The 25,278-nt window shown below is 52.5% G+C and overlaps 1 protein-coding gene across 1 annotated transcript in view; it reads left to right on the top strand.

Moving 5' to 3' along the window:
- The window catches only part of Phf2 (PHD finger protein 2), a 31,672-nt gene extending 6,722 nt beyond the window's left edge, over positions 1 to 24,950 (top strand). The window contains exons 4-21 of the mRNA XM_013026433.1: positions 2,089 to 2,230; positions 4,984 to 5,170; positions 6,142 to 6,304; positions 7,428 to 7,515; positions 7,886 to 7,992; positions 8,450 to 8,541; positions 9,610 to 9,699; positions 10,250 to 10,618; positions 11,682 to 11,801; positions 12,196 to 12,311; positions 14,216 to 14,394; positions 14,519 to 14,589; positions 15,249 to 15,409; positions 18,614 to 18,888; positions 20,355 to 20,450; positions 21,024 to 21,133; positions 21,941 to 22,334; positions 23,020 to 24,950. Coding sequence (XP_012881887.1) covers positions 2,089 to 2,230; positions 4,984 to 5,170; positions 6,142 to 6,304; positions 7,428 to 7,515; positions 7,886 to 7,992; positions 8,450 to 8,541; positions 9,610 to 9,699; positions 10,250 to 10,618; positions 11,682 to 11,801; positions 12,196 to 12,311; positions 14,216 to 14,394; positions 14,519 to 14,589; positions 15,249 to 15,409; positions 18,614 to 18,888; positions 20,355 to 20,450; positions 21,024 to 21,133; positions 21,941 to 22,334; positions 23,020 to 23,108 — 2,849 coding nt within the window. The 3' untranslated portion in view covers positions 23,109 to 24,950. The remainder of the gene's footprint in view (positions 1 to 2,088; positions 2,231 to 4,983; positions 5,171 to 6,141; positions 6,305 to 7,427; positions 7,516 to 7,885; positions 7,993 to 8,449; positions 8,542 to 9,609; positions 9,700 to 10,249; positions 10,619 to 11,681; positions 11,802 to 12,195; positions 12,312 to 14,215; positions 14,395 to 14,518; positions 14,590 to 15,248; positions 15,410 to 18,613; positions 18,889 to 20,354; positions 20,451 to 21,023; positions 21,134 to 21,940; positions 22,335 to 23,019) is intronic.
- Positions 24,951 to 25,278: the final 328 nt, after the last annotated feature.

The following is a 25,278-nucleotide window of genomic DNA, read 5'->3' as shown; positions in this document are numbered from 1 at the left end:
TGCTGTGGCTCAAATAGTAGAGTGCTAGCCTTGAGCAAATGAAGCTCAGGAATAGTGTCCAGGCCCTGAGTTCAAGCCCCAGGACTGGCAACAACATCAAAAAATACTGTAAAGGTGATGTACAAAGGAGGTATAGTTAAATAGGTCAGGTAATGAATACGTTTCTTTTTGAACAGTGTTACTGCTTCCCTCTTTTTCTCCCAGTTTTTTTTTTTTTTTTTTACCTTCCAACCTCCTTCCCCCAGCAAGTTGCATAGTTCATTTTCAACATGCATATTGCTGGCTGCATTAGTTCACCCTTTGTCCGACCATTCCTTTGCTTCCCCTTCCCTTCCCCAAATCAGATAAAGTTATATACAAGACAAAAAGTACAGAAATTAAAGACAGCCACAAAAGGGGAAAACCAGAAAAACAAAATCTACAAAAAGTAAAAACAAAAACAAAAACACACACACACACACACACAAAAACCTCTTGTTTCTGTTCTTGGTGTTCATTTCAGTAAGCATCATTTTATATGATCACATGTACATAGCTATTGAGCAGCTAATTTTTAAATGTTCATTCTATCATCATACTCTAATTACTTAACTAATTTCTTGAATAGAGTCTGAGACCCAGTTTAATTCTGCCTCATATGACAGTTTCCTCAACACAGAACCTTTTTTACACTGGTCTTTCAAAATCAGAATTCAAACAAGACTACATATAACGTTTGTTTTTTATGTCCTGAAGTCTCTTTCTCTCTGACAGGCTCCTCTCTGTGGCTCTAGTGGAGAAAAGAGCTATGAATTTCTCATATCAGGGTCATGCTATCAGTGTCCCTGTGGTGTGGCTTAGCCCAAGTTCCCATATCCCAGGTGTTGTCTATAAGCACAAGCTCAGAGGCTCATAGAGGTCAGGCTCAGATTTGTGGCAAGTTGTTCTCCTGGGTGCATGTGCCTTCACAGTGAGGACATTGTCAGTGCCTGGTACACATTTGGTGGCATCACCACCATTGTTGACATCTAGCTCCTCTGTCCACAGAAATCCCAGTGCCGAAAAACAAAGGAGGGGGTAACCGTGCTCAATAGGAAATGTACTCATTAACTTACACATGTAACTGTAACCCTCTATATAGTATCTTTACAATAGTGTCTGTGTGTGTGAAATCTCAGTGGCCTCCACCTTGTATCTGAGTAGCTTCTGGGGCCCTGGCAAAGGACAAGTTCACTCATGCCCTCCCTTCACTGATGATGTCTTTTATAAAGACTTTCCCACTTCAGTTATCTGACTATCCTGAGTTTTTCCTCATCAAGACAAATGTTTTTCCCTCGCTCCTCAGTTGATGTTTTTAGAATGAGTTGATACTTATATTAGTTAGCTTTATGTCACTTAACAAAATATGAGGCAAATAACTAACAAAGGGAAAAGATTTAGTTTGTTTTTGAAGGTTCCAAACCATGATCCCGTGCCTGTGGGACTTCAGCAAGGGTAGAATATGGCGGGAAGGTGTGGTGGAGCAAAATATTGCCATCATGAACCAGCAAGCAAAAAGAAAAAACCCAATACCACTTCAGGCCCTGCCCCCCACTAAGCCTTGCCTCCTAAAGGTTCCATTTCCCAGTAATGCCACTGGCTAGTGACTAAGCCGTTAGCACGTGGGCCTTTGGAGGACCCTTACCAAACCATGGTAATACACGTCATGTAGCATGTAGGGTCCTTGATATTTTCATTTTTGTATTATTCAGAATATGCTTACACTAAAATGTATTTGTTGTGTTTCTGAAACTCAGGTTTACTAGGAAACTGTAGGTTTAATTTCTGACCTGGCTCCCTTCTCTGAGGCCTGAGATTCACCACCTCACAGCCTCACTGTGTCCTTGTGATAACTGCAGAAAGAAGAAAGCACTGGGCACTGTGTTGACCCTGGGGGATGGCAGGTGAGGGAGCCTTGATAATCTTAGTCTCCAGGTCCAAACCCATTCTGTGCTCTCGGCTGCTGCCATGTCTGAGGGAAGTTGACAGTGTGAGGGTTCGCTCCCATATCTGTCTTCAGGAAGACTATACCACCTCTTAGGCATATTCACCATTTCCCTGAATCCCCAGGGCCCGAGCGGAGTGTGGACGTGACGGATGTCACCAAGCAGAAGGACTGCAAGATGAAGCTGAAGGAGTTCGTGGACTATTATTATAGCACCAATCGCAAGCGTGTCCTCAATGTCACCAATCTGGAGTTCTCCGATACCAGGTGATGGGGCTATCCTAGATGCAGGACCCAAGGGGGCAGCTTGGGCTGACTTCCTTCCCTGGACTGGCAGCTTCCATCCAGGTCAAACATGACAGGACTGTGAAGTGCTTGCACATAGAACATGCTGGTTTTTTATTTGTTTTTTCTTAAAGTACAGCAGTAACACACAGAACAGTTCAGACAGTGGAGCAGAAAGGAAGTCAGCCTGACCGGGCCCCCATTCCTAGAGAGAACTATGGTGAAGTGTGGAGCAGTCCCTTCCAGAATATCATACCTGTGACACACACTCTACTATGTACCCACGGATACACATGCATATGAGAAAAAGACATTGGTACATTCCTGATTTACTGATAGATGCATACTCCTAGGCCTACTGATGTACTCAGAGCACACCAACAGGACACATGGACCACACAGGTGCTCATCCATGCAGTTTCCAACCAATGGTCCCACTGGCACACTCATGTACACACATGCCATTTGCACACCCTCCTTCATTGTCCCCCTCATACAAACCTCTCACATTCCCATCCTTCACATGCATGCCTCTCACATGCCCATTGCACACACAGGCCCCTTGTATGTACACATCCTCTGCATACATATGCCTTTCACACATGCATGCCCCATGTCCACACATGCTCTGTAACCTCTGTCCTGCCTCCCATCAGGCCTTACTGCCCTCCAACTGGTCCTTCAGGAAAGATCTGGAACATTTCCCAACATGAGGCATGAGTGGCTAGGAATGCTTTTGTTTACTTCTACTTTGCCCTCTTCCAGAAAGCATAAGAGAATACATGTGCAAAATAGGTGTGGGAAAAACATCAGTCTATGCCAAGAGCCACAGAAGGGCAATGTAACTGAGAACACTTGTTTTCTAGCAGCAGAGGCAAAAATGGGTAGAATATGGTAATGGAGAATGTAGCCTTACATGTGTTGATAAAAAGGATTTTCTCCACAGTTGCATTCTGAGTTGTAAATTACTTTGGTACTGGAGAACAGAGTCATGTCTCCATGAGCTGTCCTGCTACCGGGGTCCTTCCAAAGAGAGGCCAGGTGATGGAGCTAGGGAAAGAGATGCTTTGCCTTCCTGTGTCCCCTGCTTTGTCCAAGGACCACTTGGGAGAGAGGGATCATTTGTGGCTTTTGTTGGGCATTTGCATACCAGAGCATTCTGAACTAGGCCCTTGCCCTGGCACAAGCTCTGAAAATTCCTGCACTGACCAAGAAGGAGGAAGTGTAGCCTGTGCCTCATTGGAAAGTTGTCCTGAGATACAAAGATCAGGCCCAAGCTCATTGGCTGTCACAGTTGTTCCCAGGATATACTGCCTGCAGTAGCCTGCAATAACCCCTAGCGGTGCCCACAGTGAAGTGAGTTGGGGGGTGATGTGCCAACTGCCTGCTGTTCAAGCACTCCTATCACACAGGTGGCAGGACCAGGCTTGTAGTCTGCAGCAGTGTTTTGTTTTGGGACCGTTGAGATGAAAGCTCCCTTCCACTGGTAAAGACACAGATGAAAATAAAGATTTTATTTTTTACAGGTCCTGTGGGTACATGACATTCCTGGAGGGCACACACAGAGGCTGGCAAGCCCACTCAGGGAGAAACTGAGGGATCTCTGAGCCAGAGTCTATGGGGTCCAGGACGTTATCCAATTAGGTTTCACTCAGAAAATTTTAATTGGTGTGTTATAGCAGCAAGCATCAGCTTCCAAGGGTCACACTATGGTACCATACCGTGTCCCTACAGTCCCTGCAGGGTGTGTGGATCAGCTGGGCTGGTTAGGTTGTATGTGAGAGCCCTGCAGGGAGGTGGTTCCCAAGGAAGATGTGTGGATCAGCCACACTGAGGCAGTGGAAGAGGCTGGGATTGTAGAATGGACCTAGGCTGCCCCACTCCCACAAGGGTTCCGCTCTCATAGCAGGAGAGAAACCAGCTTATATGTAAATTGTCAGGACAGCAGCAGATTACAAAGATTCACACAGTCGCGCACGTGTGTGTGTGTGTGTGTGTGTGTGTGTGTGTGTGTGTGTGTGTCCTTCAGATAGAGAAGGAGGCGTGAGGGCAATACAGAGAATTTCAGATAGGGCCATGGAGACCTGAAGGATCTTGCCTCACTTGAGGCAGCAAGGACTCCAAAATCTGGTCTGTGGAAGCTGAAATGTTACAACTCAGAGACTTCTGGTCTTGGTGTTTTTGACACATACAGCATGGTACAATTTATCCAGGACAGTGACATTTCACTGAATCATGGGCAGCCTTCACCTTTTTTCATCATCCTTGGATGTGACTCAGCTGATTGACAGGGTCCAGACATGGCTGGGAATCATGGGATGCCTGTTTTCTGCTCTGGCCAGCAGTGGCTTTTGTTCAGGTGATCCTCAGGAGGCACCACACTGCATGTGAGAAGTATTTACTGTCAGGGCCCTGTTGTGCCACAGTACCGTGAAATCTGAATCAATCAGCTGACTACTTTCCGGTTTCCAGAAAGGGAGTCCTCTCTCCGGGATGCCAATTGTCAGACTGTTTCCTTATCTGCAACTGGCATTTCTGGTCTGCATGGCCCTATCCAACAGCTGGGCTTATTCAGCCCTATGAGAGCCTCTGCTTCTCAGCAAAATGGTAGCGATGCTCCCTGTAGTGAAATAGTGATATGACACACCTCATAATCCCTTATCCACCTCAGGGGTATAAAAAAATGGAAGCAATGGGTCCCATCACCATTGATCAGTCCTCCTCCCCTGCCCCAGAATGTCCAGCTTTGTGGAGCCGCCTGACATTGTGAAGAAGCTGTCCTGGGTAGAAAACTACTGGCCTGATGATGCACTGCTGGCCAAGCCCAAAGTGACCAAGTACTGCCTGATCTGTGTGAAGGACAGCTATACTGACTTTCATATTGACTCCGGGGGTGCCTCCGCATGGTACCATGTGCTCAAGGTGAGCCTCACCCCTCAGGGCATGCCTTGCCTTTGACACACCTGTGGCCCATTTGCAGACAGTCTATAATCCCTCAAAGCTCTGTCAGTGGCCAGTAAGTTTCTCACACAACGACACTGGGATGTCTGGCCTTGAAATATAAAGCCATGGAGGGGCTTTGGTTTTGGTGTTTTGGCGGAGGGGCGGGGTATAATTGGGACCTGTGACAAATATATGCCTCTAATGGGGACTGAGGTTCATTAACCATCAAATAAGGCCAGTGGGTGACTCAGAAAAGAAAGAGATGTTAGGAAGACTTCTTGGAAGGCTTATCCAGAGCCAGGCCCCACAGAAGCTAGCCAGGCAGGTAGTGGGCTTCTGACCTTGTAAGGAGGGCTAGTAGGCTCCTCACTGGGGCAACAAGAGGAAGGCCAGAAGCAAAATGAAGGACAAGTGACAGAAACCCTAAGCTTTGGCCATCACTAGCCACAAACTCGGTTTCTCCAGACCAGCGGGGGCTCAAGATGTAGTGGTGGGCTCAAGTGCCAATCCTGGCTTGAAGTGCAAGCAGCTTTGGCATCATCTCAGCCTATGTGCTCCAGTGCCTAAGGACGGGACTCTCACTGCTCTGGGTACAGGGCTTGACCTGGGAGCCCAGCAGCTCTCAAGAGTGGAGCTGCCAAAGACAGCTGGTTACAGTTTTATTTACTCACATGCCATGTGTAGTGGCACAGAATAATAGCAGGTGGTTATGGAATGCTGCCCCTGACCACGCTGGGGCTCACATACCTAGTACCTTCCTAACAGTTAGATTTCTGAATTGCAAGGCAACATTGTAGGTAGGCATGGTGGGCCTGGGCAGGATACCTGCAAATCACGATCCATTACCAGCCCCAGACAGGATGGGCTTTACTCCCACACACCCCAGTCTCCCCAGCTCTGCCCCCTGCATCCCCAATATTGTGGTTTTTGTCAATGGACTCTCTTGGCAGGGGGAGAAGATCTTCTATCTCATCCGGCCAGCCTCTGCCAACATCTCCCTGTATGAGCGTTGGCGGTCATCCTCGAACCACAGTGAAATGTTCTTTGCCGACCAGGTCGACAAGTGCTACAAGTGCACCGTGAAGCAGGGTCAGACCCTCTTCATTCCCTCAGGTGAGCAGGGTTCTGGGGATGAGGTGCCTGAGCGCACTGACCTTCGTCATGGTCATTGCACTGACCCCCATGCAGCATCTCCTATCACTGGGATGTTCTGGTGTTCACCTGGCTGGCTGGCTGCCTGTCCCAGCCCAGTCCCTGAAAAAACCAGCATTGGCTCCATGGTAGCAGGAAGCTCGAGTGCTAGCCTTCTTCTTGTGCCAGGGCTATCTTGAGGCTATGTAGCAGGCCAGCCTCTACAGTCTCAGGGCCTGGCTCTTTGACCCAGCCTCTCACATGGGAAAGACCAGCTTAGAGAACCCAAGGTGAGGGGAGCAGCCATGACATCAAAGACAAGGAAGCCAGCCCAGAATGGTAATGTCTGCTGATGGATGGAGCGTCTCCTGAGAAGCTGAAGACCCTAGCTTCTTCTGGGAGAGTAAATCTCAGACTTGTCTGAGACCTCCTGTTGCCGCAGCCCATAAGGAATCTGCTATCAGAAATACTTCTTTGTTTAAAAGTAGATAATTACATCCTGTGAAGGATTTAATGGCAAGCCCTCAGTATCCTCCAATATCCAATTGATGTGCAGATTTCCTAATGGTTATTTAGGTACTTTTTTTCCATTTTAAGTCAAGATCCAAATGAAGTCCTCAGAGTTCAATTGATTTCTGAGCCTCTAATCTATAGAGTTTCTTCCTTCCTTTTCTGGCTTCTCAATAGGCAAGTTACTTGGGGAGAATAACTCAGGGGCAAATCCTAGCTCTCAGAGAGAGTGACAGCGCAGCTCTGTCTCTTGTTGCCCCAGCATATTTAAGTCTGTGGCTTAGGTTTACTGTCCTTGGTTGCTGTGCTGCCCAAGAGTAGACTGGACATATTCCCTTGGCTCTTGGACCTCAGCTTCCTTGTTTGCCTCGTGCAGAACTGGATTGGACAGTTTGTGCCATTTTGGCATGGTCTCTCCACCAACTCCCTCAGAGAGTGTAAGGATCTTGAGCCAGATAGCAACTTGTTGCTAAGCAGTAAGAGCTGATGGCAGAGTGAGGCAGCTCTGACGGGAGCTGGAGTGTGTAGTCAGGGTAGCCTCCCGAGTGTGGAGGCAAAGGTGGAGGTTAGCCTTGCCCTTCTCTGTTTCTCCCAGGCTGGATTTACGCTACGCTCACACCTGTAGACTGTCTGGCCTTCGCGGGACACTTCCTCCACAGCTTGAGTGTGGAGATGCAGATGAGGTAGTGTCCACAGTGCCGTGTTGGCCTCTGGCCTCTGCCTGGCAGGTCTCCCTCTGACAGGTTTGCTGTGATGAGCACTGTGGCCTGATTTGTGGATAGGCCTGACCTAAGCGGGGAGGTTGGCCCCTGAGGGGCTGGGGTTGGATAGCCTAGTGGTGTGAGGTCATTGAAGGCATCCTCTGGGTGGCCTGTGGCTCCTTAGTAGCCACAGACCAATGTCTCCACCCTGTTGGCCCTTCTGATGTGCTCCTGTAGTCCACCTCAGATATTTAGGGCCCTGTGGGGCTGATGGGGCTGGGTATAGCGTTATCCTTTAACAGGGCTGGCTTGATGCTCTATTCACTGAATGGTTTTTTGCTATGGCTTCCAGGGCATATGAAGTAGAAAGAAGGTTGAAGCTGGGCAGCTTGACTCAGTTTCCCAACTTTGAAACTGCCTGCTGGTACATGGGGAAGCACCTACTGGAAGCATTCAAAGGTACCTGTCATTCTGGATTGGACATCTTAATCTGTATCCTTCATCTGAGGAACAGCCAAACTTGGGGCCAGGCTTGCTGTCTTGGTCTGGATGTTGTCTTCATGTGGCCTGATCACAACCCTTCAAGGATACAGCCTGTGGGAATAAGAAGGCACCTGGAGGTGCTTGGTAGAGGACTAAGGGGATGGCCTGTGGCATCTCCAGGCGCAGTTACAACCTCTGGTGAAAGCAAGGCTTGGGTGTGAGACAGAGAGGGCAGAGCCAGACCTCCTGTTCAGGTTGGGAGGGCTGACCCTTCCCCTTGCTAAGTGAGTGAGTACCCCAGGTTCTAAGAAGAAACCGTTGGCAGTTGGGCAGGTAGCTGTGGGCAGAGGCCTCTGGGAAGAAGAGCCATGTGCATCCAGGGCTTCATGCTGGGCCTTGTGCCCACCCATATTAACCACTGTCTCCTCCTTAGGTTCTCATAAATCTGGGAAGCAGTTGCCCTCTCATTTAGTCCAAGGAGCTAAAATTCTCAATGGTGCTTTCAGGTCATGGACGAAGAAGCAGGTAGGAAGCCAACCACTTGTGTTCTCAGATGAGAGGCGTGGAGGATGGGCTGGAGAATAGACAGAGGTCCTACTCAGCAAGTAACAAATGGTTATCTGCCCTGGTTAGCCCAAGCTGATCCAGCCACACAGACAGCTGTCAGCTTTCCATTGCTGACACTGAGTAGGCTCCTGAGGGGCAGGGTATCCGGATGGATGCAGGTTGAAGAGAGCCCCACACCTGGGGCTCTGGTGGGGACAGTATTTTGAAATTGGAGGGACAGATTGGGGTCCAGTGAACATGCATCAGGATCTGGACAAGAAATTCTTGGGGTGCTCTTGGCCCTTCCCACTAAGAAGCCACACATCTGGTATGGGTACAGCCCCCAGGCAACTGGCTTTTCTCCTGACCCCTTGGCATTGGTTCCTTTGGGGATGTGGAAGCTGTTTCTCCACAGGTATAAAGAAGCCAGCTTTCAGTTTCTTGTCTTGCCTGGGTTGTGGCTATAGGGAGGGGTAGGTCTGTCTCTTCCAGGCACTCTTAGGATATTGTCTCCTACTGGGGTTTTCCTTGTTCAGAGCCACCTGACTACCCTCAGCCTCCAGAAGGAGGGCTTCCTTGAGGTTAGGGAGAGTCTATAGGGACGTTCATGAGGGGAGGCCAGGTGGGCTCTCCATGTGCAGCCTACCTTGCTCATGGATGGGCTTGGAGGGTGGCTAGTGGGGGTCATCCTTCTGCAAAGCTCTCCCTTGGGCCTCCAGGCTGGGACAGTCAAGGGGTCCTTCCTACTGTATCTTAGCCACATGACTAGGAAGAAGGGGTAGGTTCACATCCCTACATCCTGACAGTAGGCTCAGAGGAAGCCCTGGGACCTGGGGTAGCTACCTTTGAAGTAGGTCTCACAGAGAGGCTCTTGTCAGGCAGCATGCTCAGACTCTATGCAGTCAGGCTCTATGGTAGCCTATTGCTCTGTACCCATTGGGATAGCCATAATCCCACTGGCTGGGTGAGTAGGGAATGAGCTGGAGAGACGTGGAGGTCTGAGAAATCGCAGAGGTTGGAGCTGGTGTTGACCCTGCTGTCCTACAGGCTTTGGCAGAGCATGAAGATGAACTCCCCGAACACTTCAGGCCCTCGCAACTCATCAAGGACCTGGCTAAAGAGATCAGGCTCAGTGAGGTAGGCCAAAATCCCTGGAAATGAGCATTCATGGCCTGGCCTCCCCTGCAGAGGGAAGCGGATGCATTCTCTAGGCCTGGGAGCCAACCTGATCCAGAGCTGCCTAGTCAGGGCAGCTCACTTCAGGTCTCTGGAGCTGATTCCTGGTGGGAGTGCCTAGGGAGGGAAAGATGGATGGGAGCCTTCACAGCTCCCACGAGGCAGGGGAACCTTGGAGGGGACTCCTGAATCTAGCCCCAAGTTCCGACTTAGAGGATCCTGGCAGCCTCTGGTGCTTTGGGAGGGCAGAAGAGCCCAAAACTGAGGAGGGTCAGAGGGCTGGTGGTGTGAGGCCACACAAGTGCTGTAGGATGGTGTGGAGCAGTATGAGCCTCTCACATGATAGCACAGGGTGGTGTGAGCATGTCCCGATCATGTGTGCAGGGTCTGCCTCTCTGGGCTGAATGCCTCCCCTAGTATAGCTGTGAAGATCTCCTGAGTCCTGACATGAGGTCTTTCCTGTCTGTTCTCTGGAAGAAGCACACATGACCCTTTCCATTCCCCACCCTAGAGTGCCTCCAAAGTTGTCCGACCAGAAGTGAACACGGTTGTCTCCTCCGATGAGGTCTGTGATGGGGACCAGGAAAAGGAGGAACCTCCATCTCCCATTGAGGCCACCCCACCTCGATCCCTCTTGGAGAAAGTGTCCAAAAAAAAGACTCCCAAGACTATGAAGATGCCTAAGCCATCTAAAATGCCCAAGCCTCCGAAGCCCCCCAAACCTCCAAAGCCCCCCAAATCTCTGAAGCTTAAGGATGGAAGCAAGAAGAAAGGGAAGAAGTGTCGGGAGTCAGCCTCACCCACCATCCCCAACTTGGACCTGCTTGAGGCCCACACCAAGGAGGCCCTGACCAAGATGGAGCCACCCAAGAAGGGCAAGGTGGGGTCACTGCTCCTTCACTCCCTAGAGGGCCAGGCCAGGAAACAGCTGGTATTCTGTGTCTTTGCCCTCCCCCCAAGGGCTTTTAGCTGAGTGGGAAGGGAAACCCATCTATAGGGGGAGGACCCTGGAGGGTGCGGAGGTCTGGAGCCTTGCTGTGGGCGAAGTCTGCCCAGTGAATGTGCTCCTGACCGAGGTCTGCAGGTCAAACCCCAGATGGGAAGGCTGTGCCCTAGTGAGCCTGCAGCAGGAGGCCCTCCCAAAGAGAGGCAGCACAGAGTTTGTGCTATAGCAGGGGCAGCAGCCGGCAGGGCTTCCTTGATGCAGAGTGGTCTTTTAGGAAGGTGTGGCCCCACATAGTCTTTCCACTGGGTTAGAAATTACCAGGGAACTAAGAAACTTTCTAGGGCTGGCACCCAAAGACATATAAGGACTATATGCAGAAATAGCAAAGAGAACAGGTGTGAGGAAGAGGGGTTGGGAGCAGGGCAAAGAGTGCCCTGTTTGTGGCCTGAAACCCTCTGGATAGTCACAGAAATGGCTCAACCCTGGGACTCACTAGGTCTTAGGTATTGGCTAAAGGAACCTGAGCCTCTAAGACCAAGCACCATTAAGTATAAATGCCTTCTTGGGAGAAGCTTAGCTCTCTCCACTTCTTGGAGTCCATCCTTCAAGGCTTGCAGTGGGATGGATTAGTGTGTTGTTTCTTTATGAGGGCTCAGGCCCAGGTATCTGGAGCTGAGAATGAATGAATCGCTAGATGAATGAACAGATGGAAAAAATGGGTGGACAAATGAATGCGTGAGTGAACAGTTATATGGATGAATGATGATAGCTGATTGGATGAACAGATAGATGAATGAGTAGATCAGTGGGTGGGTAAGACAGGTTGAACAAATGAATGAATGAATGGGTTGATGGATAAATGAACAGATGAGCACATGTGGGCACATGAGTGGAGGACTGGGTAGATGAATGGGACCACTGCATGTGGGGCAGCAGGAGTGGCGAGGCTTTTGTGCTGTGAACCAAGGGAGTCCCACTTGGCTGCTCTGTTTTCTAGACCCCAAAGAGTGTCCTGAGTGTTCCCAACAAGGATGTAGTTCATACACAGAATGATGTGGAGAGGCTAGAAATCCGAGAGCAAACAAAGAACAAATCAGAGGCCAAGTGGAAGTACAAGGTGAGAAGTGTGTGCGTGCGTGCGTGTGTGTATGTGTGTGTGTGTGTGCATGCATGCATGCATGCTTAGTGAGTATAAGAGATGTGAACCTGGCATGGTATGTATAGGCATGTGTCTGCCTGGCCTCAGCAGGTGTTGACCATCAGGCATGTCTTTGTGAGTCTCTAGTGTGTAAGGCCTTCTACGGGTCACTCTTGGGATGCAGTACAGGTGCAAGGGCCAAGTCTGTCAACTTCTGTGGGTGGCATCCTCACTGTCTTCACCATCCCCTCCTGGGGGAAGGCAACCCTCAGAGCTATGCGTGACTTTCCCTGGCCTGTTCCTGGCCACTGTCCCTACACACTGACCCCACTCTCCTGGGTGGGCTCAGGAACAGCCTTGGTTTTGCTTTCAGAACAGCAAACCCGACTCCTTACTGAAGATGGAGGAAGAGCAGAAATTGGAGAAGTCACCCCTGGCTGGAAACAAGGACAAGTTCTCCTTTTCTTTTTCTAACAAGAAACTCCTGGGGTATGTGAGGGCTTGATTGGGAGGTGTGACCATGCAGATACCCCACACAGGCCTCCCACATTGCATGTGCCCCACACCTCACACACACAAATCCTGTGTGTGCATCCTGCACTACACAAACGACACACGCATATACAGAGCAGCTCACACTCACCCTCACACATACCACACACCACGTACATACCACAGACAATGCCACACACATACCCCAAGCACATACCATGTATGCAACCTGTATCATAACATACATGCCACATAAGCACAGTCACACACAGCACATAATACACATACCACGCTGCACACACAGTCCCTTGTGGAATCCTCCCCAACCCGGTTACTGAGTTCACTCAATGCAGCTCTGTTTACCACATACCCTTATCTGCGTCCATGACCCAAGAGAGCTGTGTCTCTGCTTCTAGTGTGTTCTGATGGCAGGTGGGCTGGGAGTCTGGGGCCTGCAGCAAGGAACAGCCAGGCATGGAGGGAGCCCATTAGTAGAGCAGCTTTTGTGAACTCATGCTGAGGACATGGTGGGGGTCAGAGGCCCAGCTCTCAGCCCAGTGGCATGTGGGTGGGGCAACGTGAACCCAGCAATCTAGTAAGTCCACCTAAGTTTGTGGCTATGGTGCGTGCCAGGGGGAACAGATTCATTTATCCTTGGTTGATGGCACCCAAAAGTCAGGAAGGCTTTTTGGACGAGGTGGTGCTAAGCTAAGAGATGGAAGGTCAAACCTGGGAGCCAAGCCATAAGAGTTCCATGGTTGCAGCTGCAGAGGGCCAGGTCTGCCTGGGCTCAACAACATACAACCATATCCCACTGAGATGTCTCCCATCTGTCTCTCTTACTGAGTCAGACAGGTCCTCATGGAGGGCATCCGCTTCTCCGGCTTGGCCTGATTTATTTCCTGTTCTGAGAGATGGAAGTAGGCCCCCTTGTGAGTGGTGCTAGGGCTGAGCCGTGAAGAGGAGAGGCAGTGTTACCATAGTCACTCAGCAGGGGCAAAGTCTACATGGGTCTGATCTTGCTATCAGGACTGGTTGGCCCTGCGCATATCAAGGAATGTGGCTTTGTTAGAAGCATCAATTCTGAGTCCTGTGGATGCTTTATGATGGTACCACAGAGTTTAGAAAATGGAGCATATGTATGCACATATGTGCTTGGTTCTATGGCCCGGTCTTTTTTTGTTGGTTGTGGGGCTTGAACTCTGGGCCTGAGCGCTGTCCCTTAGCTCTTCAGCTGAAGGCAAGTGCTCTACCACTGAGCCACCTTCCCAGTATGGCCCAGTCTTAATGTGGCAGGTCTAGCTGCTGCCTTTACCGAAGGCACTGGTGGCAGTGTGATCCCATGTGCTGTCCACATTTCTAGAGCTATGTTTGTTGGAAGTTCCAGGCATCTTGCCTGGGTCTGCTGTCCCTCCTGAACTGAATGAAACCTGACCTAAGCCTAGTGTCCTCCTTACTCAGAGCAGTCTTGCCTCACTCCAGGGAGACAGGTTACATTATTTAGACTAGTATTTGTCCACCCAGATACTGAATTTATTTTCTTCCTAAGTATAGCTTATGCAGAAAAAGATAAGAAGAGTGGATTCTGTTCCTATCTGGGTCTGAGATTTCAGCACCTGGCAGGATTCCCCAGCATGCTTGTCATGGGGATACAGGCTCAGGAACTTAAACTGCTCAGGGAGGGGCTCTCTCTGTGTCTTGTAAATTACATATCAGGGCCACATATCAAAGGACATGGTGCGGTTGAGAAGTGTCCCCACATACTCAGCCTGGCCTCCTGACATCTGTTGCTTGGCCTCTAAGAGGATGCTCAGGTCCAGATCTCCTGGGAGTCCTGCCCACCTGTTTGCTCTTGTCAAGGCCCTGGGGATGCCACTGACCCGCTCCTTCTGCTGCCCTAGCTCCAAGGCTCTCAGGCCCCCAACAAGCCCTGGTGTGTTCGGGGCCTTGCAGAACTTCAAGGAGGACAAGGCCAAGCCAGTGAGGGATGAATACGAGTATGTGTCAGATGATGGGGAGCTCAAGATCGATGAGTTTCCCATCAGGAGGAAGAAGAACACTCCGAAGAGGGATTTGTCCTGTGAGTATAGGGGAGGGAGGACATACGCACGGAACTTGGGGAGACCTGTTCTGGCCCTGCTTGAGGTCAGTGCATGGCTGGTTCCACCTGAGGCCCCCAGTGGACTCCTGTGCTTTGCTTTCAGTCTTGTTGGACAAGAAGGAGGTGCTTCCCACACCTGTCATGAAGCCAAAGCTGGACTCCGTGGTGTACAAGGTGAGCTGCCTTCTGGGCCCGCTCTGTTGGTCCCTGTGGACTGTAGTCTGGATAGCTCATGTCCTGGCCCTTTGATGGAGAAGTCTCTGTGTTTCTGCTCAAGGTAGAGAGGGCATCCAGCTTCTCCAAAGTCTCTTGGTGGTCTTGTCAGCAGGCCATGGGCTGGGCTAGGATGTGGGCTAGGAGTGATGAGTGCTCACCTGAGTCTTTGGTCCCAGGCCTGACTTGCCGCCCCTCCCACGAGCTGGACTCACCTTGCAGGGAGATAAATGCTACAAGACTTGTCCACAGGTTGGAGTCTGGGGGCCAGGGAGCCTGTTGGGGGTAGGAAGTGTCACACTAAGATGATGTCCACCGCCTTGCTAGGGCCCCACACTTTCTGAGGGACCCACGAAGGACCGGTCCTGAGCTATCTGAGGCCCTCCCTGCTCTCCTTATCCATGCACAGCTTCTGCATGTCTGGTGAAACACTGGCACTCATTCGCAGAGCCAGACTTCCTCCATAAAAGCAGTGTTGCTGCAAAGACAGCTTGTTCCGTTGTGGTCTGGGGTCCTGGGAAAGCTCTGGCAGCCACACGTGCCCCGAGTTTGGCTGGCTGGCTCTTACCTCTCCTGCCTCCCAGCCTGCCTTGACCAGCAGCTCTGTCCCTGCACAGCAGAGTGATGACTCTTCGGATGAGGGCTCTCTGCACATCGACACAGACACCAAGCCCGGCCGCAATGCCAAAGTCAAGAAGGAAAGCGGGAGCTCCGCAGCCGGCATTTTGGACCTGCTGCAGGCCAGTGAGGAGGTGGGGGCGCTTGAGTACAATCCCAACAGGTGGGTCCTGGCCGTGCCTAGCAGCATGCACAGACTTCTAGCCCAGAGTCCAGAAAACTAGATTTGCATTCCAGGACCAGAGCTCATCTCTTTCTCCGGTCCCAGTTAAATCCTCCCTAAAGCACGAGTTTTCGCTTGAGGTGTCAAGCACTTGACCATTGCTTTTTCTCATGGGATCTCATGGAAATGTTTGCAGGATTTTTATATGAGTGTTACCCCCCCACCCAAGGTCCCCCGGGGGTCTCGCACACGGGCACCTGTGCACTGTGGGAAGGCTGGTTTCCTCAGCTGAAAGTTCCTACTGCAGGGGAAACAGAGCCTCAGAGAGCTTAGACACCTTTCCTGTCGTCCCACACACAGCTGAAGGGGCAGAAACAGCTCCCGACTGTCCTCCTGCCTGAGTCAGGACCCAGGCTTGGTGGGGTCAGGTGCCAGGTTCTGTCCTGAGGAAGGCAGGGCCCATGGGACCTGATGGGCGCGATCTGCCACTGAGCCCCTGGTTTCACAGCTTCCTAACTAGGACCGTGCTGCGCGCAGCATTCCATAGAGACAGATTAAGGGCTTGATTGAAAAGAGCCTTTGCTAAATTGGCTGGTTGTATTTTGTTTCATAAATGACTGTTTTTCATGAAACGCTGTGTTCACAGCCAGCCAGCCAGAGGTGCTTTCTTTGCATAAGAGTGAAACAGGACTTGGTGTACAGATTCCTTGCTCAGCGTGAATAGTTCCTGTTCCATCCTCCCTTCGGAGAAGCACTTGTAGCTGAGGGGTGAAACCTGGCTTGGCCCCTACCCCACTCGAGGCTGCAACCCCATGTACCACACACAGCCCACGGAGAAGCTTTACCCGGGGAGGACAGATGCACCAGTTGATATTCCAGGACTAACCTCTGGCTCTTGAGAGCCTTCCCACATACCTGCCTCCCCACCATGGCCTCCAGTGAGAAGCCTGGGAGGCCAAGCGCTGGGATGGCACAGAGGCCGCCCTACGTGAGACAGACAGGCTGGGAGCCTTGGCTGGGCCCCTAGGTGCCTTGTGTAAGAGCTTCTGAGGGGAGACAAATGGGGGTGGGCCATGCCTACATCTGTGAGGAAGCTCTGTATGTAGGAGAGTAGACTAGGCTGCTAATGAGAAACCCCATCTTCTGTACCCGTCTCTGGGGAGCACACCCTGCAGATGCTGTGTGTACCCTTGTACACACGTACTCACGCCCGCTGGGGCCTGGACGTTGGCTGCCCCCCTCAGCCCAGCCCGCCGCAGGCAGTTCCTTTCCCAAAGTTACCCATTTGGAGTGTAGGTCAGTTTTTGATGGTCCATTTGCTCTGTTTTAAGTACAGACTGTTGCGGGGAGGGGGAAGCAGCTAAAGAAAATGGAGGAAAATATGTTAATTTCTTGTGGATGATGTGCTTAGTGTTTACCTCTGGGGGAGAAAGAAGAGGATTTTGGTATGATAATTGGAGGATTAAAGTATTATTTTCCACGCTGACTGGCTAAACTTTGCTCATTGATTTACCAGTGACCACGTGGACAGATGGGCCATTGGGCATGCCCTCCCTGGGGCTGCCCAGATGGCATAGGTGGTCGGCTCACATATGCATAAGGCCTCAACATGGGCCCTGCTGCCTGTGTTTGGGATCCTCCTGGTGGGTGTCCTGGCACCCCCAGAGCCTGGGTTGGGGGCAGGAGAGGGCCCAGTGCAGTGTGCTGTGGTGCTTTGTTGTTTGTGCTTTTCCTGCTCAGAGAGGATGGTGCAATTGTGTGCAGGGCAGCTGGCCGGCAGCACTATGGCTTAGGCAGCATGGACAATGCAGGACAGGGCTCTGTGAGGGCAGCCTCCAGCAGCGCCTTCCCAGAAGCTCGGGGCTAGTTTTGTAGTGCTGTGCCTCTGGCCTAGGAGGCAGCTTTTGTGAGGGCCGCAGAGACCACTGGCCCTCCTCTCTTCTCCAGGCTCAGGAAGGGGCATTGTGAATCTGGAACCTTCAGCTAGCAGGGGGCCTGGCCACAGCACCATCCCTTAAAGACAGTGCTCTGTGCTCACTGGAGGTAGCCCCTTGTCCCTGCCCACCTCCATCAGGGCCTCAGTGTCTGGAGCCTTCTGGATTCTCAGCCGTGGCTTTTCCAGGTCCCTTGAGGGACCATTGCCCAGTCATGGCTAGTTCTGCATGGCCTGCTGATACTGCCTCAGCCATTCTGCTTCTTCTTTCTTCCTTCTCCTTTCCTGCTCTTCCTCTTCCTCCTCCTCCTCCTTCCCACTCCTACCGGTTTTGCTGTGTAGTCCAGCACTTCTGATCAAGTGCTGGGATTGCAGGCATGTACCACCATGCCCTTCTCACCTCCTCCTTTTTGTCACACATTGCCCTGTCCAGTGACAGGTGTGTTTGTATATGAGTGCTCCTCTCCCACCAGATACACAGCTGCCCACACAGTTCTTCACAGTGCCATGTGCCCTCATGGCCACTCACAGTAAGCCACCCCTAGTCCCAGGCTTGCCCGCTTTCATCTCCCAACATGCCCTCTTTCCCCAGCAGTTGAGATGGTGCCCTGTGTCACTGACCTTGCTAAAAGTGTTGCAGGTAGTTGGATGTGATGGGGGGAGTGGGGGTGGGAAGATGAGGGTTGGAAGGAGTGTAATGCTGATACAGGCATCTCAGGAGGAATGGTTGGGCCAAAGGGCAAAGGGAGGATCCAGTGGAGATGCTGTGTGCCTGTGACCTAGGTCTAGGACTACCCAGGGGCAGTGCCAGGTGTAGCTAGTCCCAGCAGTGCCCTTGGCTAGAGCTAAAGTTAGGGCCAACTCAGTGGCCAAAAGGGACACAGAGTAGGCAGGAGTTCAGGAGAGAGGCGGCTGAGTCTGCTAACCATGGTAAAGGTGAAGAGGCTAATGCATGATCTCTCAAGAGCCATTCTCCTGTCTCCTGTCTGTGACCCATCTCTGTCACAAGGCCTCCTGCCCTCCAAGAAGGGGTGTGTGTGTGTGTGTGTCCCCGTGTGTGTGTCCGTGTGTGTGTCCGTGTGTGTGTGTGTGTGTGTGTGTGTGTGTGTCCAGAGGGCATGTCTCACCTTTTCCATAGGGAAGTCATCAGCCCAAACCGCTTGGTGGCCTCTTCAGGTTGTGTCCCAGTCTTTTGGGCTAAGGGGCTATAGTTTGTGTATCTGGCCTTAGTCGAGGGCCATAACTGAATGCCTGTCTCTTTGTATCCCCAGCCAGCCACCTGCCTCCCCCAGTACGCAGGAAGCCATTCAGGGAATGCTGTCCATGGCCAACCTGCAGGCCTCTGACTCCTGCCTGCAGACCACATGGGCTGCTGGCCAGGCCAAGGGTGCTTCACTGGCAGCCCATGGTGCCCGGAAGAATGGGGGTGGCAGCAAGAGTGCGGGCAAGCGGCTCCTAAAGAGGGCCGCCAAGAACAGTGTGGACCTGGACGACTATGAGGAGGAGCAGGACCACCTGGATGCCTGCTTCAAGGATTCTGACTATGGTGAGTGTTGGGGGCAGGGAGGCCCAGTGCAAAGATGGGGCCCGGAGGACCAGGGCCCATGGCAGGCAGCACCCTCTGACAGTGGGAGCTGGGCCCACTGGGAGGCCAATCACAGGCCTGAGTATTCAAGCCCTTTATTAATATTGAGATAGACCATAAAGTCCACAATTCAATAGCCTTTGGTCTCGTTAGAGATATGTGTAATTATAGCCATAATTTCAAAACATTTTACCCTCTCCAAAGGAAATTTTATTGCTATTAACAGTCATCTGCCTTCCCACCCCCTACTCCCATTCACCTGGCAGCTCATAATTTTTGGGTCCCTATGGATTTGTCAGTTTTGGTCATTCCATGTAAATGGCCTATATAATGTGATCTTTTACCACTAGTGTTTTTTACTCAGCATAATGTCTTCAAGTTTATCCATGTTTGGCTGGTGCCAGAGTATACTTCCTTTTTAAGGCTGAGTAATATTTCTTGATAGGCTCTTTGGGCACTCCCACTTTGGGCTGTTGTGAGTAGTGCTGCTGTGAATGTGTGTTGTGTGTAACCTCCACATATCCCATCTACACACACACACAGAGGACACACACACGTGCTCAGGGCTCCCTTCACTGTGTTCCCAAGTGGGCACAGCTAGGTCACAGGCCCATGTCTTTAACTTTCTGAGCACCTGCCTGATAGGTTAGGTTTCCACGAAGCTGAATCCTATGGCCACACCTGTCAGATGAGGAGTCAGGCACTGGCCGTAGCTCCTAGCTCCTGACAGGGGCACAGGCCTCCTGCTAGGCTGACTGGTCTGGCTCAGGCAGGGCTCTGGAGGGGCTGTTTTTAGCGAGCTCAGAGGCCCTGAGGGCAAGGGCTGCCACCACACCTCAGGGAATGTTCTGCACACACATCACCATCACTGTGCTGGCCAGGCTCACTGTTCCCAGGTCTGAGCATGCCCTGGCTCAGTCCAGAGCCTTTTTCAACAGCGTACTAATGGCTAGAAGCTGAGGTTTTGCCAAGCCAGGCTGCTGAGTTGGCAGCACCCGTGGGCAAGGCAGGCCCTGCCCCACATCTGGTGAAGAGATTTGGGATTTGACAAACAGGCTGACAGCAAAGTAAACTCCGGTTTTTCTGCCCTCTTTTGGGGTGTGGAATGCCCTGTTTGATCTGCTGCCTCTGGAGCCACAGGCCCTGGAGTTTCCTGGACGGGCTTGCAATGCAAGGGCCACAAGCAAGTCACCTCCCCATGCCACCCATGCCCAGGGTCACTGGGAAGTTCTGAGCTCCCCCTCCCCCCAGATGCCCAGATCTTCAGTGCCGTCTTCTTTGATGGAACACCACTCCTGGGTCTGTACAGGTGCCCTGTTGTCTGGAGGTTTCTGAGCACCTGTACCCAAACGTGGGGTTCACTCTGGGCAGCTCTGCCTCACTGTGCCCAGCAGCTCAGGGGCCTGTTCTCCCCTTGCCTCCCTCAGTTTACCCCTCATTGGAGTCTGACGAAGACAATCCTGTCTTCAAGTCCCGGTCGAAGAAGAGGAAAGGCTCAGACGATGCTCCCTACAGCCCCACAGGTAGTGTCGGGGGTGGGGGCCTGACATCTGACAAGGACAGCTGTGTCATCATCTGCCATCCATCCTACTGCTGAGGACATGGGCTCTGTGCCTGTGCTGTCCTGTGTGTGGCAGGGGGGCCTCTTAGCCACAGCTCTGTTCTCCTGGGGACTGGTCAGTGGCCCTAGGAGCAGGACTGGGGCTCTGCCTGTGTCAGGGCCCTGAGCCCTGACCTCGCTTGCAACCTTTCACCCTCCCCCCCCCCCCCCGAGCTGTCTAGCTCTCCAGTCTTCTTTCGTCAGTAGCCACCTGAGGGGTACCGATGTATCTGTGGCTAAGGGACATCTACTGGGGTGGCCAGTGGGGTGGGGGTGGGGTCGCGCCCCTGCCTTCCAGGTTGCCTTCACAGTTTGCTAGCACCCTAGCCTCTTCCCCATGGACGGCCCAGTGTGATGTCAGCCTCTTGAGTTGTGAGGTGGCTTCTCTTGGGGTTCTTAGACACAGGGCTGAGCTGGGGTTGGAGGGTGGCACCAGGCCTGGAGAGGCAGGGGGGCGGGGGCTGGGGGCTAAAGGGCTTGTTCTTCTCTTCCACAGCAAGGGTTGGCCCATCGGTGCCAAGGCAGGACAGGCCTGTGCGTGAGGGGACTAGAGTAGCCTCCATCGAGACCGGGTTGGCAGCGGCCGCAGCCAAGCTGTCCCAGCAGGTGAGAAGGGGCGGAGGGGATCCACCTACACTGACCTCCCTGATGCGTCTGTCCTGTCCTCTACCCATGGGGCATTGGATTATAATATGGCCCATTCCTCCTGGTTGCAGCTTCCAGCTGGGTGACAGGTAAACTGGATTGACCGCCTTTCCCCAGACAGTGCTGGACTGTTCTCTAGTGCAGGCCTCAGAGGGCCTCACAGCCACCCCCACCCCGCACTCCTCTGAGGGGCTCGCTCTTAACCTAGGAATCACATTCAAGTTTCCTCCCAGATAAGTTAATGAGGCCCGTCCCCACCAGCCCTTCTAGTCTTGCTGGCTGCCTTTATCTCCTCCCAGTCCAGAGAGACAGAGTCTTGGGGTCTCAGGGACCTGATCCAGGCCTGGACACATCCGGGTAGCTCTGAGAGCCAAAAGGCCATGACAACTCAGAGTGAGGTGTCAGGGTGGTGGGCTGGTCCTGTGTGCCCAGCCGCCTGGTGACCATGCACTGAAGGGGGGCCAGGCTGGCAGCTCCTGGACACCACTGCCGTGTCTCTACTCAACCCTGTGTCCCAGGGCAGCTCAGGTTTGCACCCTCAGCCCTACATTGCTCAGTGAGGGTGCTTTGGTGTGCTCGACACTCAGCCCTTCCCACGCTTGGGCACCAGGGCTGAGGCCTCTGGGCCACAGCTCGGCTGGTCTGAGTCTCTTCCCTGATTTGTAGCTAGGCAGAGACCATATTGGTTGCTTGCCGTGCTGGCAGCTTGAGCAGGCTCAGGGCCCGAGGCTGCCCTGTGGGTGACATACCCATGTGCTTTGTTCCAAGGAGGAGCAGAAGAGCAGGAAGAAGAAGAGTACTAAAAGGAAGCTGCCTCCTAACACTGTCTCATCCTCTGCCTCGGCCTCTACTGGTACCACCTCGGCCTCTACCACACCAGCCTCCACCACCCCAGCCTCTACCACCCCGGCCTCCACTACCCCGGCCTCCACCACCCCAGCCTCCACTAGCACGGCCAGTAGCCAGGCCTCGCAGGAGGGCAGCTCCCCCGAACCCCCGCCTGAATCGCACAGCAGTAGCCTGGCCGACCATGAGTACACAGCGGCTGGTGGCTTTGCAGGGGCTCAAGCTGGCCGCACCTCCCAGCCCATGGCCCCTGGAGTCTTTCTCACACAGAGGCGGCCTTCTGCATCATCCCCCAACAACAACACCGCTGCCAAAGGTACCCTTGTCCTGCCCGCCCTTTGCTGGGCCCTCAGGAAACCCCAGACTCGAGGACCCTGTCCTGTGGGCGAGGATAGCACAGGCTGAGGGGAGGTGCCAGCCTCAGACCGTGGGGTTTGAGTTAGCTTCTCTCTGAGTGTTTGAAAACCCCACTGCATCTCACAGGAGTGCTTGCAGCTGGCCTGCTCTGTGGGCAGGCCCTGTCCATCTGTGAAGACGGCAAAGATCAGGAGACGGTGCTGCATGGCCCATGCGGCTGGGTTGGGCTCTCTGTGCATTAGGTGGAGGTCCTCAGCCTGGGGCCAGTGTGTGGTCAGCTCCTCGCTGAGGCTGGGGAGTGACCTGAAATGCACCAGGCTGGACCCAGGGCACTGGTCCCTCTGTGTGTTGGCGCCCCCAGCTAGCTGCCTGCACTCTGGCAGTGGTGCTGGGAGGAGGTAGCATGCTTGGTGGGACGGGACCAGGGTGGTCTCCTCTCCCCACTCACCACAGTCCCTGCTTGGTGCAGCATCCTCTCAGCCTAGATGTTGGCACTGTGGTGGTGGTTCAGAGTTCCCTCTGCACATCTCCGGGGACGGAGCTGCCCCTCTGGGTCTTTGGGGACCGCCCCCCCCCAGCCTGTGGTCTGCTTCCCTGCCATCTGACATGTCTTCTTTTCTGTGTCCTCCCCGCTGCCCTCACAGGAAAACGTACAAAAAAGGGCATGGCCACCGCCAAGCAGAGGCTTGGGAAAATTCTGAAAATTCATCGGAATGGAAAACTGCTCCTTTAAAGTGTGGAAAGCCAGGATCCTTCTGCTCTGCTCAGGACCCCCCGGAGCCCCGCTAAAACATCAGCCCCTCCCTCCAAGGAGGGTGGTCTAGCTGCCTCACCCAGGGAGGACCCCACCTCCTCCCAGCCATCACTCCCCCCAATGAGCATCTGTCCCTTGAGCAGGCGGAGTGAGCCCAGTGAGCGGCTGTCCCTCGTTTTGAATATGGACATCCTTTCTCACGTTGCTTAGTGACCAGTTCCTCAAAAGCCAGTTTGAGGACCATTCCAGTTTCAGACAGCCTCCAGGCACCCCTGAGTGTGGGTGTGATTGCAGGGCCTTTGCAGCTCTGCTGGGAGCTTGAGTCCTTCAAGGAAGGTGGAGTGAGCCAATGCTCATCAGCCCCAGAGTCTGAGCTGGCCACAGGCTGGTAGCCTCCAGAGGCTTAAAAAAAGGCAAAGAACACAGAGATGAGGAGGAGCAAGCAGGATGCTTCTTTTAGCCCCTCCTTTCTCTTTCTGAGAGGTCTCAGACAAATCCACAGAGCACTCAGCCATCAAGAAGAGGCCTGCCCTGAGCTCCCCCAGCTGGCAGGTGGCAGGCAGGCTGACCACCCAGGGCTCTTTCTCTGGGGAGGCTAGGACCAGCAGCTGGTGTGTTCATGTGGGGAGGGGGCATTGTGGGGTTTCCAGGGAAGGGCAAGGGCTCAGCCACATCTTAGGGTCCGGGGGACCCAGGCTAAGCCGCGTGGGGGGCCCCATCCAGCACTGCTGGCTACACTCTGGAGAAGCACTTCTTGGCCAAGGCCCCTCCCCCTCCCCCCAGCCCTGAGACCGACCGGTGGGCGGGTGGCGACCAGGTATCTTGGGTGCCTGTGGATGAGCACTTGTGTTCCCCCGCGTGGGCGCGTGGCGTCGAGCGCGGCCGTCCTGGATGGCATGTCTGCCCGTTGACACGGAGGGGCTGGCTTTGTTTCTCAGGCAATCCTGTATTTTAATTTTAGATGTATTTCCTGAAGCATATTTTTCATAGAATGTAGCGTGTAAATAGCTTTTTAAATGACTTCTTTTTTATAAGAGTAAAAGTATCTCCTAGGAATTTCTTTCTATAGAGCCCTTCATTAACCTTTATACGAGTTTTTTGCCGACTACGATGGACACTTGGGTTCCGACGCTTTTTTCCTTTTTCCTTCTTTCCTTTTGTTATTATTCTTACTCTTATTTTTTCTTTTAGGAACTAAGGTATTGCCTGAAAAACAAGTGCCGTGCGCGCAGCCTTATATACTCTGCCTCTAACAGAAGCAAATAGTCCACAAGAGATGTATTTCAGATGCGTTTTAAAGACGCGTCTTCAACTTTCATACCAGCTCTTTTGTTTTCCTTCTTGTATGACGAGGGATCGGGGAAACAGTTATTTTACTAGCACCTTGTGAAGTGTTTCTGTGTTTTGTGATGCTGTAATTTATTAATGTTTGTAGCTTTTTATATTTGTACATTTCTTATGAGCTTTGTTTATATGCCCATGATCTGGGTGTTCTGTCCGCGAGGAGAGGCAGCTTGGCGGAGCCTTACCCACGCCTGCTGTCCTGTGAGCAGGGACTCCGGCCACCCCACCGTCCCCAGGGCCTAAGGCTGCGAGGGAGTCCACCCCCCACCCAGCCCCAGGCCACACAGAACTGGTGTTTTTAAAGCTTCCTTCCCCCCCACCCCCCCCTGTCCTTGTGACCATTTATATAATCTAACCCCAGGCATCAAGCTGTCCTCTCTCTTCCTCTCTCTTTTTAATTTTATTATTATTTTGGCAACATGTACATTTCTAACAAAAGTTTATCGTGGCTATTAAAGTGTTTTATTTCCCAATTCATATTACTCTTGTATCGAGTCCATGAGGTCTAAGGCAACTTAGACCAAAGTTTAAAAAAAAAAAAAAAGTAAAAATATTTCAGGTTTTGTACAGAATCATGTCTGTGTAGTTTCTGCCTCTTTCGCTGTGGTCCAGACACCACCTTGCCCAAGCTCCAGGCCATGGCCACCAGCATCCCCTGGGAGAGGCTGGGCTTGGATCCCGAAGCTCCCATGACTTGAGCCTGGCCAGCAGGGGCCAGCCAAAGAGCCTCCAACTCTGGCCCTGCAGCTGTGGGGGAGGATCTTCCTATGCATTGTCCTGTAGGCAGGGTCACCTTCACAACAAA

The sequence above is a fragment of the Dipodomys ordii genome, unplaced genomic scaffold, assembly GCF_000151885.1.
Source record: "Dipodomys ordii isolate 6190 unplaced genomic scaffold, Dord_2.0 Scaffold93, whole genome shotgun sequence".
NCBI lineage: Eukaryota > Metazoa > Chordata > Mammalia > Rodentia > Heteromyidae > Dipodomys > Dipodomys ordii.
This window is presented reverse-complemented; position numbering and strand designations above follow the sequence as displayed.